This window comes from Hirundo rustica, chromosome 15 (genome assembly GCF_015227805.2).
Source record: "Hirundo rustica isolate bHirRus1 chromosome 15, bHirRus1.pri.v3, whole genome shotgun sequence".
NCBI lineage: Eukaryota > Metazoa > Chordata > Aves > Passeriformes > Hirundinidae > Hirundo > Hirundo rustica.
In genome coordinates, this window is record NC_053464.1 from 2988307 (window position 1) to 3000913 (window position 12607).

Consider the following 12607-nt stretch of genomic DNA (forward strand, 5'->3'; position numbering starts at 1 on the left):
TATTCTTTACCAGGAGGATAGATTTTATCCAGCTCTGCAGATTCCTGCATCTTGGGTAAAAGAATCCAGTCTGGGAGCTAGGCAGGGAAGCACTGGGGAACAAGAATTTGCGGGATTGGGTTAGCTGTGCTGTCTGCAAGAGTGTTCTACAGGAGCAAGAAGTCACGTTTCGGTGACAGCTTTGCTTTTCTTGCAAAATGCACATGCTATTGGCAGGAGACAAAGAACGAGCAGGGGTGGGTCAGATTCCTACTCCAGCTCCAGAGCGTTCCTCCTGGGAGATGCTGAAGGGCCCTGCGAGCGCATTACTGGACGCTTCTTTTCCTTGTTTATGTGGTAGAAACATCTGAAAATAATTTATGCCTGTTAAGCTTTGTGGACAGTCAGGGTTCTGCGTGCGATTTGGTCTCCACCTCAGCCAGGACTAGCTGGGGCTGCTCTGCATTTGCTCATTAGCTAACGAGACATGATATCGTTAGCAGGGCTCTCAGGGAGCTGCCTTCAACGTGTGGCTACCGTGGGCATGCTCAGGGCTGGGTGCGGTACTGATGAGCTCAGCTAGCCTGGATCACGCAGGTTGGCAGGAAAGATGCAGTAAGATGGGGAAGGAACATCATCCCCTCAGTTATTACTAACATTGAAAGCATCTGGAGCTGTGGGTTGAGGACCTGCTCAAGAGGGATGTGCACCCTGCAGGCCTCGCTGGAGCTCCAGCAAAGCTCTGCGTGAGCAATACACGCTGACTGATGCTCCTTGGAGGATGGATGGAGAAATCTTCTGCAGCAATCCCAGGACAAAGGCAAGGATGGCTGAGCAATCGAGGTGGGAGGATGCCCTCCAGAAGGGGAAAATGTTTAAACTGGGAGGAAAGAAACAGCTTAGAGGGATGATACGCTAACCACATGGCTAGAAGAGGAGGTGTGAAGACTTGATGGGAAGCGCAGCACTAAGCGTAGGGGAATGGGACGAGAAGGTAAAGTACAGTGAAACAGCAAGAAAGAGCGAGGGGACGGGGAGCATCGCAGCCCAGTGTGCGGGAGCCTTAGTGGGGAAGGCTCCCGTGGGGGGCAGCGGGGCCAGGGCTCGACAGCTCAGCGGTGCCCACCCACGGGGACTCCCTGCACGGGAATCACCGCAGCTCCCCGCGGGCACGGCAGCGTTCCCAGCACCCGCGGGCCCGATGCTAACGGGAGCCGGCGCTCAGCCCCGCCAGCCCGGCCCGGCGGCGGGGCTCAAGGGCGCTGCCCACCGCCGAGGCAGCGGGGAAGGCGGGGGCTGCGGGGGCCGCGGGCGGGCCGGTGGCTTCCGCCCGGCGCGGCGCATTCCTACCCCGTGAGTCAGGGCGGCGCGGCGGGATGCGGCGTCCCGCGGCCCCGGGCGCTGGCAGCTCCCCGCCGGGACTCTCAGCGCCCAGCGCCGCTCGGCTCCCGGCTCCTATTTGCATGCCGAGGCTGTGAATGGCGTGCCCGCCCGGCCGGCCCCTGGCACGGGGGAGGAGTCTCCGCGCCCTCCGCGGGCCGAGCTCGGCGGCGCCGGTCCCTTAAGCCGCACTGGGGGGCGGCTCGACCCGAGCGACCGCTGCGCTTCGCCCGCCTGCACGGTGAGAGCGGGGCCGGGGGGACGAGGGGGGGCTGGCCGGGAGGGGCGTCCCGCCGGGGCCGTTCCCTGCCCGGCTGGGGTGCCCGGACCGCGCCGCTCGGCCGGGCGGGGAGCGGCCCTCGGCGGCCCCCGGGGTAAGAGCCGGAGGCAGGTGCCGCCCCCGACCCCCGCGTTTGGATGTTGGGAGCTTGGCGGTCTCAGGGCTTTCGGCTGTAGGTGGAGGTGCGCCTTCACGGCTCGTTTCAGCTGATCCGAGTCCATCCCATCCCCACGCTTTCCCACCCGTCCCTCCCCTGATACTGGCACCCGCGCTTTGGTAGCGAGTTTGGGACATGATCTGGTGGAAAGTATATGGCTTTTTACACGTAAAGGTTAGTTTTCCTGCCGGATCTGAGTCCCGAACTGAGTTTTCACGCTGTGCTCTGCTGGCACGAAGCGAGGGGATCACGGTAGCCTGACTCGAGCAAGACCAAAGCTTTTGCAGGGTTGCATCCTCAGTGCCAAGTCCTTTTGGGGCTCCTCAGCGAGCAACCCCATGCTGCCACACACATCCCTGCAGTGCCAGAGTGCCCCATGTGTATATTTTGCCCTGTGCTTTTTTCCAGTGTAACTCAGGAGAGGTGAGTGGCAGCACGGATGAGTTTTGTCTGGTGCTCGTCCTAGTGCACGACTCACATCTGTGCCTGCTGCTTCTCATGCAGGTTGGCTTCGTGGCGGGGTGCACGGTGCTGGTCAGGGATGTCTCCAAGCTGGGTCTTTGAGCAAGCAGGAAGTTGTTTCCTTTCTTCCTGTTTTTGTCCCCATGCCTGCTAATTTCCTCTGGGAAGAAAAGTGTATTCTGCAGTAAAGGGAAAAAATAGTCACACGTAACGGGAGGGGACAAGGCAGCAAAGCTTCTGAATGAAGCACGGGGCAAGGAAGGAGCACAGGGTGTTAACTGCAGTGACGCTGATAGGACAGCAAGGACAAATAGCTGCCTGTGGGCTGTGGCCACGGAGATAAAAACAGCCGGCTTGGGACAGGCTGGGGAGCAGACCCTTGGAAGAATTGCATTTCCACTCGAGTGCATGGGAGGATGATGCTCTCCAGCTCTTCCATCTCAGTGGTTTGCAGGAGGAGGTGATGACTCGTGTTAGATTGGTTGATACAGTTGGAAGAAAGAGGTGAACTTTAGATACTTCCTTTAAGCTTTGACTGTTAAATGGACTTTAGGAAAGGGCTTGTCTGCCTTTTTTTTTTTTTTTTTTTTTTTAACCCTTACCAGAATTCCAACAGCTATCATCCCTCCCTCCTGCTTCATCTCTCATGTCCTTAAATCCTTATGGCTGCCACTGCTCAGCCCAGGTCTGACCTGTGTGCAGGCTCTTGGGGAGCCTGTGCCATTTCTGCGCTGGGATACTGCCAGGCTTCCAGGAGGTGCTGTGCATTTGGAACAGGTCCCCAGCTTTGTCCTGGTCTCTGTCCTCATTGGTCCTGAGCCCCCAGGAAGGCAGCAGCTGTGGCATGTGGATGTGTGTCCGTGCTGTTCCTGCTTCTGTGCGTTCCCATGAAAGGAGGTTGATGCTGTGCAAAGTAAAAGCAACTCCCACAAAACTAGTTCTGCTCTGGGACTTCCCATGACAGGCCTTTTTTTTTTTCCTTCGGTTTTTTTTTTTTTTTTTTTTTTTTTTTTGCAATCCACTTGCAAGAGCTCTGCCTACAAACTGGCTTTTCAGGTTCTGGGGAAAGCCATGGGCTGGCCCTGGTCTCGGGAATGTCTTGCTCTGTGCTGGGTAGGCTTCCGCCAAGGGGATGAGCTTTCAATGTGGAGAGTTTTGCTGGCCTGCAGAGCACAGCATACACCTCTTCTCCAACAAGCTTGTCCTGCCTGTGTCTTGGTACTGAGACCGTGTGGCCCTGATGTGTCACCACAGGGAGGAATTATGTCCCTCAGAGTGGGCCAGCACCTCGTCACTGGACTTGGCAGACAGCTCGTTTCACTTTCGTGGCAGGGACTGCAACGAGGCTGCAGCTGCTCGAGGTCGCCAGGCAGGAATAGGAATTCCTTTTGGGGTCATCAGTCCTGTTCCTCTGGAATCCAGCCCCGGAAAGTAGCCAGCAAGTCCCAACATGTTCCCTTGAAAGAGGCAGGGTCTGCTGAGTGTGGCATGATAGGACAGTTTATTCTGGGCACAGAGCCCTCACGCTCAGATATAATTAGTAAAGGTTTGATGCTCTTCAGTGTGTTGGATCTCTCTGCAGTGCAAACACAGCCTGGTTAGTGCTGAAGGCCTTGAGATGGGCAACATGACCAGGATTACCAGCTTGTTTTCCTCTCCCATTCAGTGCATCCAGCCAAAAGTTGAGCAGAGCTTGTGTTGTGTGAACCCCGTGTTGCTGGGGGTGTGCCTGCTGAGCAGGACTGGCTGTGGGCTGAAGATCCTGACATTTCTTTATCTGTCACTCTACAGCTTTTATCCAGCAGGCCAGTCTTTTGATAAGATTCTTCCCTTGTGGTTGCTGCCTTTCTTCCATAGCTATCTCTGGAGGCTTTGGCACCCCGTGGAGACCATGCGCCTTTCTCAGAGGTTCCAGCATTAATTGTGACCTGACGTGACACTTCTATTAATTGCTGTTCCTGCAGCCACCAGCCTGTCGCCTGTATATGACCCATTTCAGTAGAAATTCTTAAAACTCAAGGATGGATTCCTTCCTTAACATTTCCCCTGAGCTCGCATGTGGATTAGTTTCGTTTCTTTTCAGCTGAAGAGGTGCTGGACTCCAGGTTTAACATTTATCATCATCTAGTTGGAAGGAAAGCAACATGAACTGTGCCGATCTCACACTGTTGCTGTGAGGTTGCCTCCCAGCTGCTGGGTATGTATATGTTGTAGTTTTAAGGAACCCATGGAATGCATGCATTGCCTGCCTGCTCAGGGAGCTGTGTTGCATCCTCTCTGCTGTGCGACAATATCTCAGTGTGTGCTGTGGCTGCTGCAGCCTGAATTTCATGGGATTTGTGTCTGGGTCATGGGTAAAACATCCCAGTGCTGCTGGAAGGTAGGATGAAGACGATTTCTTTCTTCAGAGCAGGGGAAGCCCCGGTGTCCAGGGTTGTGCAGGTAGTTCTCTCCCTGGTGGTAGGCTTTTTTTAGCTTTGTGGTTGGTTTTGGTTTCTTTTTGTTTGTTTATTTTTTTGCTTTGTTCAGGACTAGTGGACCTGAGTGGGCATCAGGTTGCTTACTCCGCTAGTGCTCAATAACTCCCCTCTGAGAGAATAACATGTAAAAGGGACAGTTTTAGCCCTGCAGCTCTTAGCCCCAAGAGATTAGGCAGGCAAGATTTAACCTTGGAAGGAAATGGATCTGTTTGGCAGCATTTCCCATGGTCATGCTGGCAGCTCTGTTTCCATGTCCTCGAAGAACCCCAAGCTAATTTGGTGTGTGATGTGTGCTCAGACCATCCAGACCTGTTTGCACGGAGTTGTGGAGACCCTCCCAGCAGTGCACCCTGAGGTGGGCAGGGCTCACCTGCCAGCCTCTCTGTTTTCACAGGCACAACGTCTGTGCCACTGGGAAGTGAGGTCTCCACAGGGAGAAGTGGAAATTGCGTCTGTGCTGAGATTGCCTGTTGTCATATCCTTGTTAGTCAAACTTCACGGATTTCCGACTGTTTGCTCCTTTCTTTGGTCCTACTCATCTTGCTGCTGCTGTCCAGGACCAGTTGAAGCTTCACATCACATCTCTCATCCTTGTTTCAGTCCATGCTGCTCTAGGAATGACGAGATTTTTTTTTTTAATGTGTGTTGGGATGATGCGACAAAGAGCAAATTAGTGGCTGAGATTTTGACCAAATCATCCAAACTACGTCAAATCCTCTTGAGTAACAGTGTCTGTTTCCCACTGGATGAAGACAGAGAGCTTATTCTTCACATTTACCTTAGCTGTCAAATCTCCTAAAGCTGTAAGAGTGCACGTTTCATTGCTTGTGTGCTCTGCTTGCTGCACAGGCAGCAAATGTCAGATTGACATAGGGCTTGTTTTTGTTGTAATTTCCTTGGGATGCACTCTTCAACTATCTAGGTAAACAATTTATTTCAAATATAATTACAGCTCATTTTTGCCTACCGAAGAAATGCTGGAACTGTGGTGATACAGACCTGAGCAGCGGATATGTTCTTAAATTCTGGGGCCTTCAGCAACAAACAGACCTTGCCTTAGTCATCAGAGCATCTCTAAAGCACAGTGTTTATTAAAGGAAATGTAATTTCTTCTCAGAGATGTCTGAGGTATTGTTGCACAATACTTCCCTGGCATGGTAGAGCCTTCCCAGGGGGAGAAGAGATAGCAAGCCATGCCTGATCTTGCCTTTTCTGGAAAGCTTACCTTTGCCACCTCCTCCCCTTCCTGTTTCCACTCTGCTCAGAGCCAGCCCCTTGCTCTGCTGGTCAGCAGCAAACCCCTGCTTTGAAAGTTTTCTTTCTTTTAAAAAGGAACAATCCCTATGAGGTCATCCTGGAACTGCACAGGATGCTGCATTTACAGTCCTTCAGGTCTGGCACTTACTTGGCTTTGGCTCAGTGAAAGTTAGAACTGTTGGGTTTTAAAATCTGGAGGACTCAGACAGCTGGGTTGACAAATGCAGCTCCTGTATTTCGGGAGTTACAGCCCTGTAGCAATCAGCACACCAGAGGTTTGTTACTCTGTTGCTTAAATTCAAAACTTTAAAGTGAACTGCAGAAAACTGAGTTTTTCTGCCAAAAAGTGTGAGTATACCCTCCTTTTCCCTGGCTGTTCTGAGACTGTAATTTCAGAGAGCAAGAATGTGCCATTCACTCAGACTGAAGAAGTGTGGTTCATTTAGAATTTTTTTTTTTTTTTTTTTCATAAACCAAGCTAGAATTATGATTACTTCTATTTGCATTATGAATGAGTTGTTGCACTGGGCACACGATGAATGTGCAGAGGTGTGCACACACCTGCAGAGCAAGACAAGCTCTTCCTGCAGCTGTTTCCAGTTGGATACAGCAGGAGATGGTGTGTGCCTGGCTATCAAGCACGAGCCAGGGGAGAAATCAGAGCACCAGAGTGGCTCTCCTGTGTCCTTGGCTACAGCAGCTGATGGTGAGGAACAGCAGCTCCAGCCAAACCAGCTCTACTCTGAATTCTTGGCTGTTTAATTGGTCCTGTGAAGGATCTCCCCTGGGCCTCGGCTGCTGCGGGCTTTTTTTATTCTCTCACTTGTACCTGGGTGAGCAGAACTGTGGTGGTGCTGGAGAAAGCAGGTGTGTGTGATGGGGAGTGAGGATGGTCTGAGTTTCAAAGGAACACACCGGGAAAGCTGTTCTGAGTGGCTCTGTGGCTTCCATCCTTCCTGAATATAAAGTGTGTCTTCTGGTGGCTCCAGTGTTTGTTATTGTTATTTCCTCTAAGATTTTTTTAGGTTGCTATTCAGCGTGGTTTTATGTAACTTTCCATAGGAAATGTTGTCATTTGTGGCAGTTTTGATCTCTTTTGCCATTGAAACGTTTTTATTTAGCACAACAAACAGTGATTCTTAGCTGTTTTTAGTACCCAGAGTCTTTGCAGCAGAGGATGAGGAGCTTTTAGTCTAACGTAAGTTTTGGTTTGGCCTACTGAGATCTTTTTAGGGGAGGTTGCTTTTCCATCAATTGTTTATTGATATTGTATTTTCTAAATGAACGATGTTGTAATCACTAAGACACATTACCAAGACAATTGCTCTTGAGCTGGGTGCACAGGCAGCAGCTGCTCCAAAACCAACCGGAGCCAGTGTTTACTTCTGTCCTGAGTGTCATCCCAGTGCTGTGTTCCCAGCTTGCCTTGTGTCCTGAACCCTTACAGTTCTTGTGATGAATATGAGAGCTGGTAGAAAAAACTTCAAAATGCAAATAATACCTTTGTTGGGTTTTGTCTTTTGTTTCCTAATGTGGGGTTATGGCTGCACTGACAAAAATCTTTTTGTGACTCTCACCTTGCTGTATAATTGAGGCAGTGACCATGCCCCTGGTATTTGTGGGTCAGCCAGAACTTAATCATGCATCTGTGTTACTAGTAATGAAAATAAATCTGGAACAGGGTCCTCTGAAGTCCCATTAAATCATTAAAATGAGTTAAATATGCACTGAAATAGTGTCTGTGATCACTCTTTCCTGAAGAAGGTGCAGACCCCTGCAGAGCACAGAGACAACTGTGCTTTGAGGCTGCTGGGGTCCCCTGAGCAAAAGGCTCTGCTGGCTCAGCCCAGGCTCCACTGAGCCAACAGGCAGCTGTGGTTACCTTCAGCCAGGGTGCAGGAACAAGGCTTGCATAGATGATCCTTCCTCTGGTAGCTGGTAATGGATCTCCTGGTGGAAACAGCTCCTTTGGACCAGGCGTGCTGACTCTGCTGGCTTCCCAAGGGACGGGAATGCTGCTTAGATCTTGGTGTGCCATCACTTGGAGCTGTTGGCAGGTATCTTATCATGCTGTGCCCTGATGGAGCTTGTGACAGGCTGTGACCAGGCTTTTAGGATGTGGCTGTAGGAAATGTGGCTATTGGATGTGGTGGCAAAGCCGCAGGGTGTGTTCACGGAGAAACGTAAACAGGGTGAAGACGCCAAAGTGCTCCAGAAGGTTTTCCACTGCTCCCCCCTCGTTGTTGGTTGGTTTGTGTGCAGGCTGCTGCCCTTGCTGGTATCTCAGTAGGTTGTAGATGGCTCTGGGCTGGGTTTGCTCTGGAAGGTGGAGCTAGAGATCGCTCATTGCCCTGGCCCTCCATGGGCCCTGGGTGTGCTCAGCTGGTGCTGCAGAGCTGCCTCTGTCATCTGGGCCACACGTGCTGAGGAGATGGAAAAGGCCCCTGTGCCCAGCCTGCTCTGCTTGGCTCCCTTTCACCTACTTCCTTGTGGATGCTCCAGGCCTTGGGTGAACAGGGGAAGCTCCTCCCTTGGGAGCCCCTCTGTGGAAGCTGCCCGGGTGTGAGGTTGGCTGTCAGCTCTGGAGAAATCTGTGGATGGTTTGGATGTTTTCCCATCTCGTGACCCCACCAAAAAATTCACTCTGCCTTTGGTGATACAGCAGTGTTCTATTCCTGTTGCACTCAACACCTGCACTGAGGGTGCTTCTCAAAAGATTATTTAGAGACTCTGAACCCACCACTTTCCTGGGATAATTGTTGGCTTCCCACAGTGCTATAAATCTGCGTTTTTTGCCGTGTTTTCAACAATCACTTCAAACTATACTGCCTTGAGAAGCAGTCCAGTCATCTGGTTCCAGCTGCTCTGTTTGTTCCTGCTTCTTTCCCCTTTCTTTTCTGCTGGCACAAGTGTTTGTGGAGCCATGTGGGAAGGAGCTGGGGCTGGAACGAGCCATTTTCTCTGCTGAGCTCATGTGTGTTGGTTCCCAGTGTGGATCACCCAACAGCTGTGGGGATGCTGGTGCCAGCCAGGAGGAGGAGGGCAGCACACAGGGCTGGGTCACTTCTGTTGGCTTGCATCTCTTTCAAGTGTCTGAGGCATCATTTTAGCTTGAATTTTGAGCATTGGTTTCCGAGTTCTTGTTACTATTTTGATCTTTGCTGCAACAAAAAGACCGTGAAGATGGGCCTGTTGCTTGTGAGTGTTGGCATGTTGCAGCTGGGGGTCATCTTTTAACCTGTATTTGAAAGAGTTTAGCTACAGATCTGGGGACTAACAGAAATCAGAAGAGGTTTTTGAGCTGCCTGTTTTTCCTCTCTTCTATATGAGGGCACCACACATTCAGGTCCCAGATGAAGCTGCTTTGAAAGCTTTTAGTGCTGGTGTTTAAGTAGGAACTCATTTTTATTTGATTTCCATCATGACCTTCATGTTTTTCTGAAAATCAAGAAAATCAGTTGCTCAAAGGGATATCAGGTCTCCTTTCTTGATCATGGGATTGGCTCACGTACGTTCACACTTCACTGGCGGATGTTTTCATTACCTGTACCGTACTTAAACCCCTCTGTCTCTGTATGCAGCTGAACCTTTTCCGAGTTCAGTGGGTCTCAGCTGAAGCTTTGCCCTCCTGCTGTGCCTCTTTGAATCCCATCCCTCTACAGGGCTTTGCCTGAAATACCAACCCCATGCAGCTTCCCATTTCCTGTCTAGGGGTCTGCCTGGCCTCTTCCAAACCAGGCACTTTTGATTGGTATTTCTCAGCTAATTCAATTAAGTTGTTCATAGTGAGATCCCCAGTGGGAATGGGGTGGGACAGTTTCACACAGGCAGGGGACAGCAGCTCGGGCCTGTATTTGATGTCTCACCTGAGCTGCCATCATGCTGAGCCATCACTGACTGGGCTGGTCCTACCCTTCCTCTCCGGGTTGCACAGGGCTTATCTGAAATTGTCTGAGCCTCTTCAGGACGCCAGATCAATGGGAAATAATTTACTAGGGTTAGTTTGTGCTGGTAAAACACCTTGTGGTGGCTCAGTGGAGTAAGGCAGCTGGCAGATGGGTTTGCTTGCGAGCAGAAGCCAGAGCCCTGAGGAGCTGTTGCCTGTGTGATTTGGTGTAGGCTCTTGGAAGCAGCTTCAGCCTCCACCAGCACTCAGGCAGAGCTCGTGCATGGCAGAGAGCAGCGAGAGGGACAGTGGGGTGTGTGTGGGAATGGCAGTGCTGCCAGCTCCCTGCGGGGCAGGGTTCAGAGGGCAGTGTGTCTGCACAGCTCTCTGCCAGGCTTGTGCTCAGAGCTGCTTGGACTGCTCAGACCCAGCTTCTGCTGTGGCAGCCTGCGGGTCTGCAAAGCCTTGCAGCATTTCCCAGCAGCCAGCGTTGGGCCCCAGGCAGTGCTGATGGCCTGGTTTCATTTCTCAGGTATTTTCTTAGGGAGGCCAGTGCTGGTGGTCTCAGCAAAGCAGCTTTCCCCAGGAGTGCAGGGTCACGAGCCTGTCCCACCGTCCCCATCCCTGCCTGCCCTCAGCTCCTCCATCTGGCCTGTTTCAAAGGGCTGGCTCGCGCCTGGGGTTTGGGATATTGTTTGTAACTCGTTGGGTCTGATCCATGCTAGATGGTTTTATTGGCAGCCACGAGACTGAAACCCCACTGCTCCTCTTGTCTTTGGACTTCCTGCCTTTTCCTTGCTGTGCCAGAGCAATCCTCCTGGAGAGAGAGGCACAGCCAGGAGCTGTCTCCTCTGGCTCATCCTGTCTGGAGAACACATTGAGGATCCCGCTTTCTTTGCTGTGTCCACCTGGATTGCTGTGCCTCAGCCAGAACGGCTGTGTGCACAGACCCCTTCAGGTACATGGGGCTTGCCTGGGACTTTGTGTAGCAGGCACTGTAAAGATAATTGTTGCAGTGATGGGGTTTGAAAAATGGAGGAAAACAGCTGGAGTCTGACCACGGAACGTGGTGATCGGATTGCAGCGGAATAACCCCGGTGTCTGTTACATCCTGGGGGTGTCTGTAGGAACATGCACACACCGTGCTGGAGAGGAGCAGTGGTGTTGGAAAAAGCAGATGCTGTTTGTTTGTGTGGTAGTGTTAAATTGAGTTGGGGTTTTGTTTTGGTTTGTTTTTTGTTTGGAATATTTCTTGGGGGGAAAAAAGCCAGCTTTATTTAAATGGGAATGCTGGTAAAATGGAGATTTTGGAAGAAAAAAAATCAACATGGGAATAGCTTCAGTTGTCTGTTTAAATGGAAGGGTGGTCTTTCTTTGAAATGACTGTGCAAGCTTCTAAATGTATTTAGGACGCCTGTCAGTTTTAGGAACATGCTGAGGCTCCTGGACAAAGCTTTTCCTTTGCTCTTTGGGTCAGTAGATTTCACTAAGCAGCTTTCCTTGATCATGTGCCAACTTTGGTATTTAATGTGCTCTCCCCTTTTCTCAGCCCTGACCCACAGCACACTGGATTTGTCTTTTGTTCTGGTTCTGTGACCTTGCACAGACCTTTTGAAGATGGATTTCCCAGACTATCTGCTATTGATAGGTTCTTCCTTTTGTTTATTTTAATTCAAACGGATATTATTAATAATTTTTATGCTGCTATCAGCTGATCAGTTAGAAGAAGGTGGATTTGCAAATACCTCTCATTCAGCCTTGTAATTTGCATATTCCTGAGCATTTTGTGATACTGGGGGAACAGAGTCCAAACCAAGCAAGCACAGGAAAGTGGTCTGAAACAGCCCCTGTAGGAGGTCTGAGCTTCTGGATGTGGGTGTGGGACAAGGGGATGGTAGGAAGAGCTTGGAAGAGATCTGTAGAGTCAGGATTTGCATGGAGAAAGAGGATGGGGAAAAGCTGATCACTTTTCTAGTCCAAGAACTACAGAGCAGCAAGTGAACCCAGGAAATTACAGGTTTGCTGATGAGCTGCAGCAAGCTTGTCACACAGCACGTGTTTCAGCTCTGGAGCTTTGTCATGTGCAGTTATGAATACTAGAAGTTTGTTTTGATTAAAAAAAAGAGCTGGATGAATTCTGAAATAATAACCACTGGATGGATATAGAGGTGGATACAGAACTGTTGCATTCAAAGACATTTCTGCTACAAGAAGCCTGTGAGTTATTCACAGCATGTGCCATGGCTCTGTCCTGGGAGATAGGTCTGTCAAGTGATCCTGTGCTCCTGCCCTGTGCCAGGCATCCTCAGTTGGAAAGGAGATGCTGGCTTTAGTGGGACACCGAGCCTGACCCTGCATGGCTGTGCTCTGTGTGTTCCCATCCTGCTGCTGTTGGTGGCTCTTCACAGTACTGAGAAATTGAGATTGATGGTGTGGGACCATTCAAAAAAAAAAAGTATCAATGCAGTCAACTTTGAAACAAAGCCCACCGGCCTGATGAAATGCATGGGCACAGGACCCTGAAACACTGACCTCTAAAACTAACCAAGGGGTCAGAGTGAAAGTCAGCAAGTGCTTTCACTGCAGTGCTGAGACGGAAATCCGCAGCACTTCGAGCGAGGGCCAGGTGTAATAAGGGTGTTACCTGCCATGCAAAGGCTGCTGGACCCTGTCTCTGTACACCTGTGTGCACAGCTGTGCACTGATGCTCATCTAGTCTATTTATC

The 12607-nt window shown here is 50.8% G+C and overlaps 1 protein-coding gene across 7 annotated transcripts in view; it reads left to right on the forward strand.

Moving 5' to 3' along the window:
- The first annotated feature begins 518 nt into the window (after positions 1–518).
- RHBDF1 (rhomboid 5 homolog 1) overlaps positions 519–12607 on the forward strand; it is a 35870-nt gene continuing 23781 nt past the window's right edge. The window contains exons 1-2 of one of the 7 annotated variants that reach the window (XM_040079361.1): positions 579–594; positions 680–799. In XM_040079361.1, the coding sequence (XP_039935295.1) occupies positions 747–799 (53 nt within the window). In that variant the 5' untranslated portion in view covers positions 579–594; positions 680–746. Of the gene's footprint in view, positions 800–1328; positions 1333–1522; positions 1601–2745; positions 2763–4354; positions 4456–12607 lie in introns of those variants that run through there. The other 6 variants (XM_040079360.2, XM_058422626.1, XM_058422625.1 and 3 more) reach the window with 6 other exon arrangements.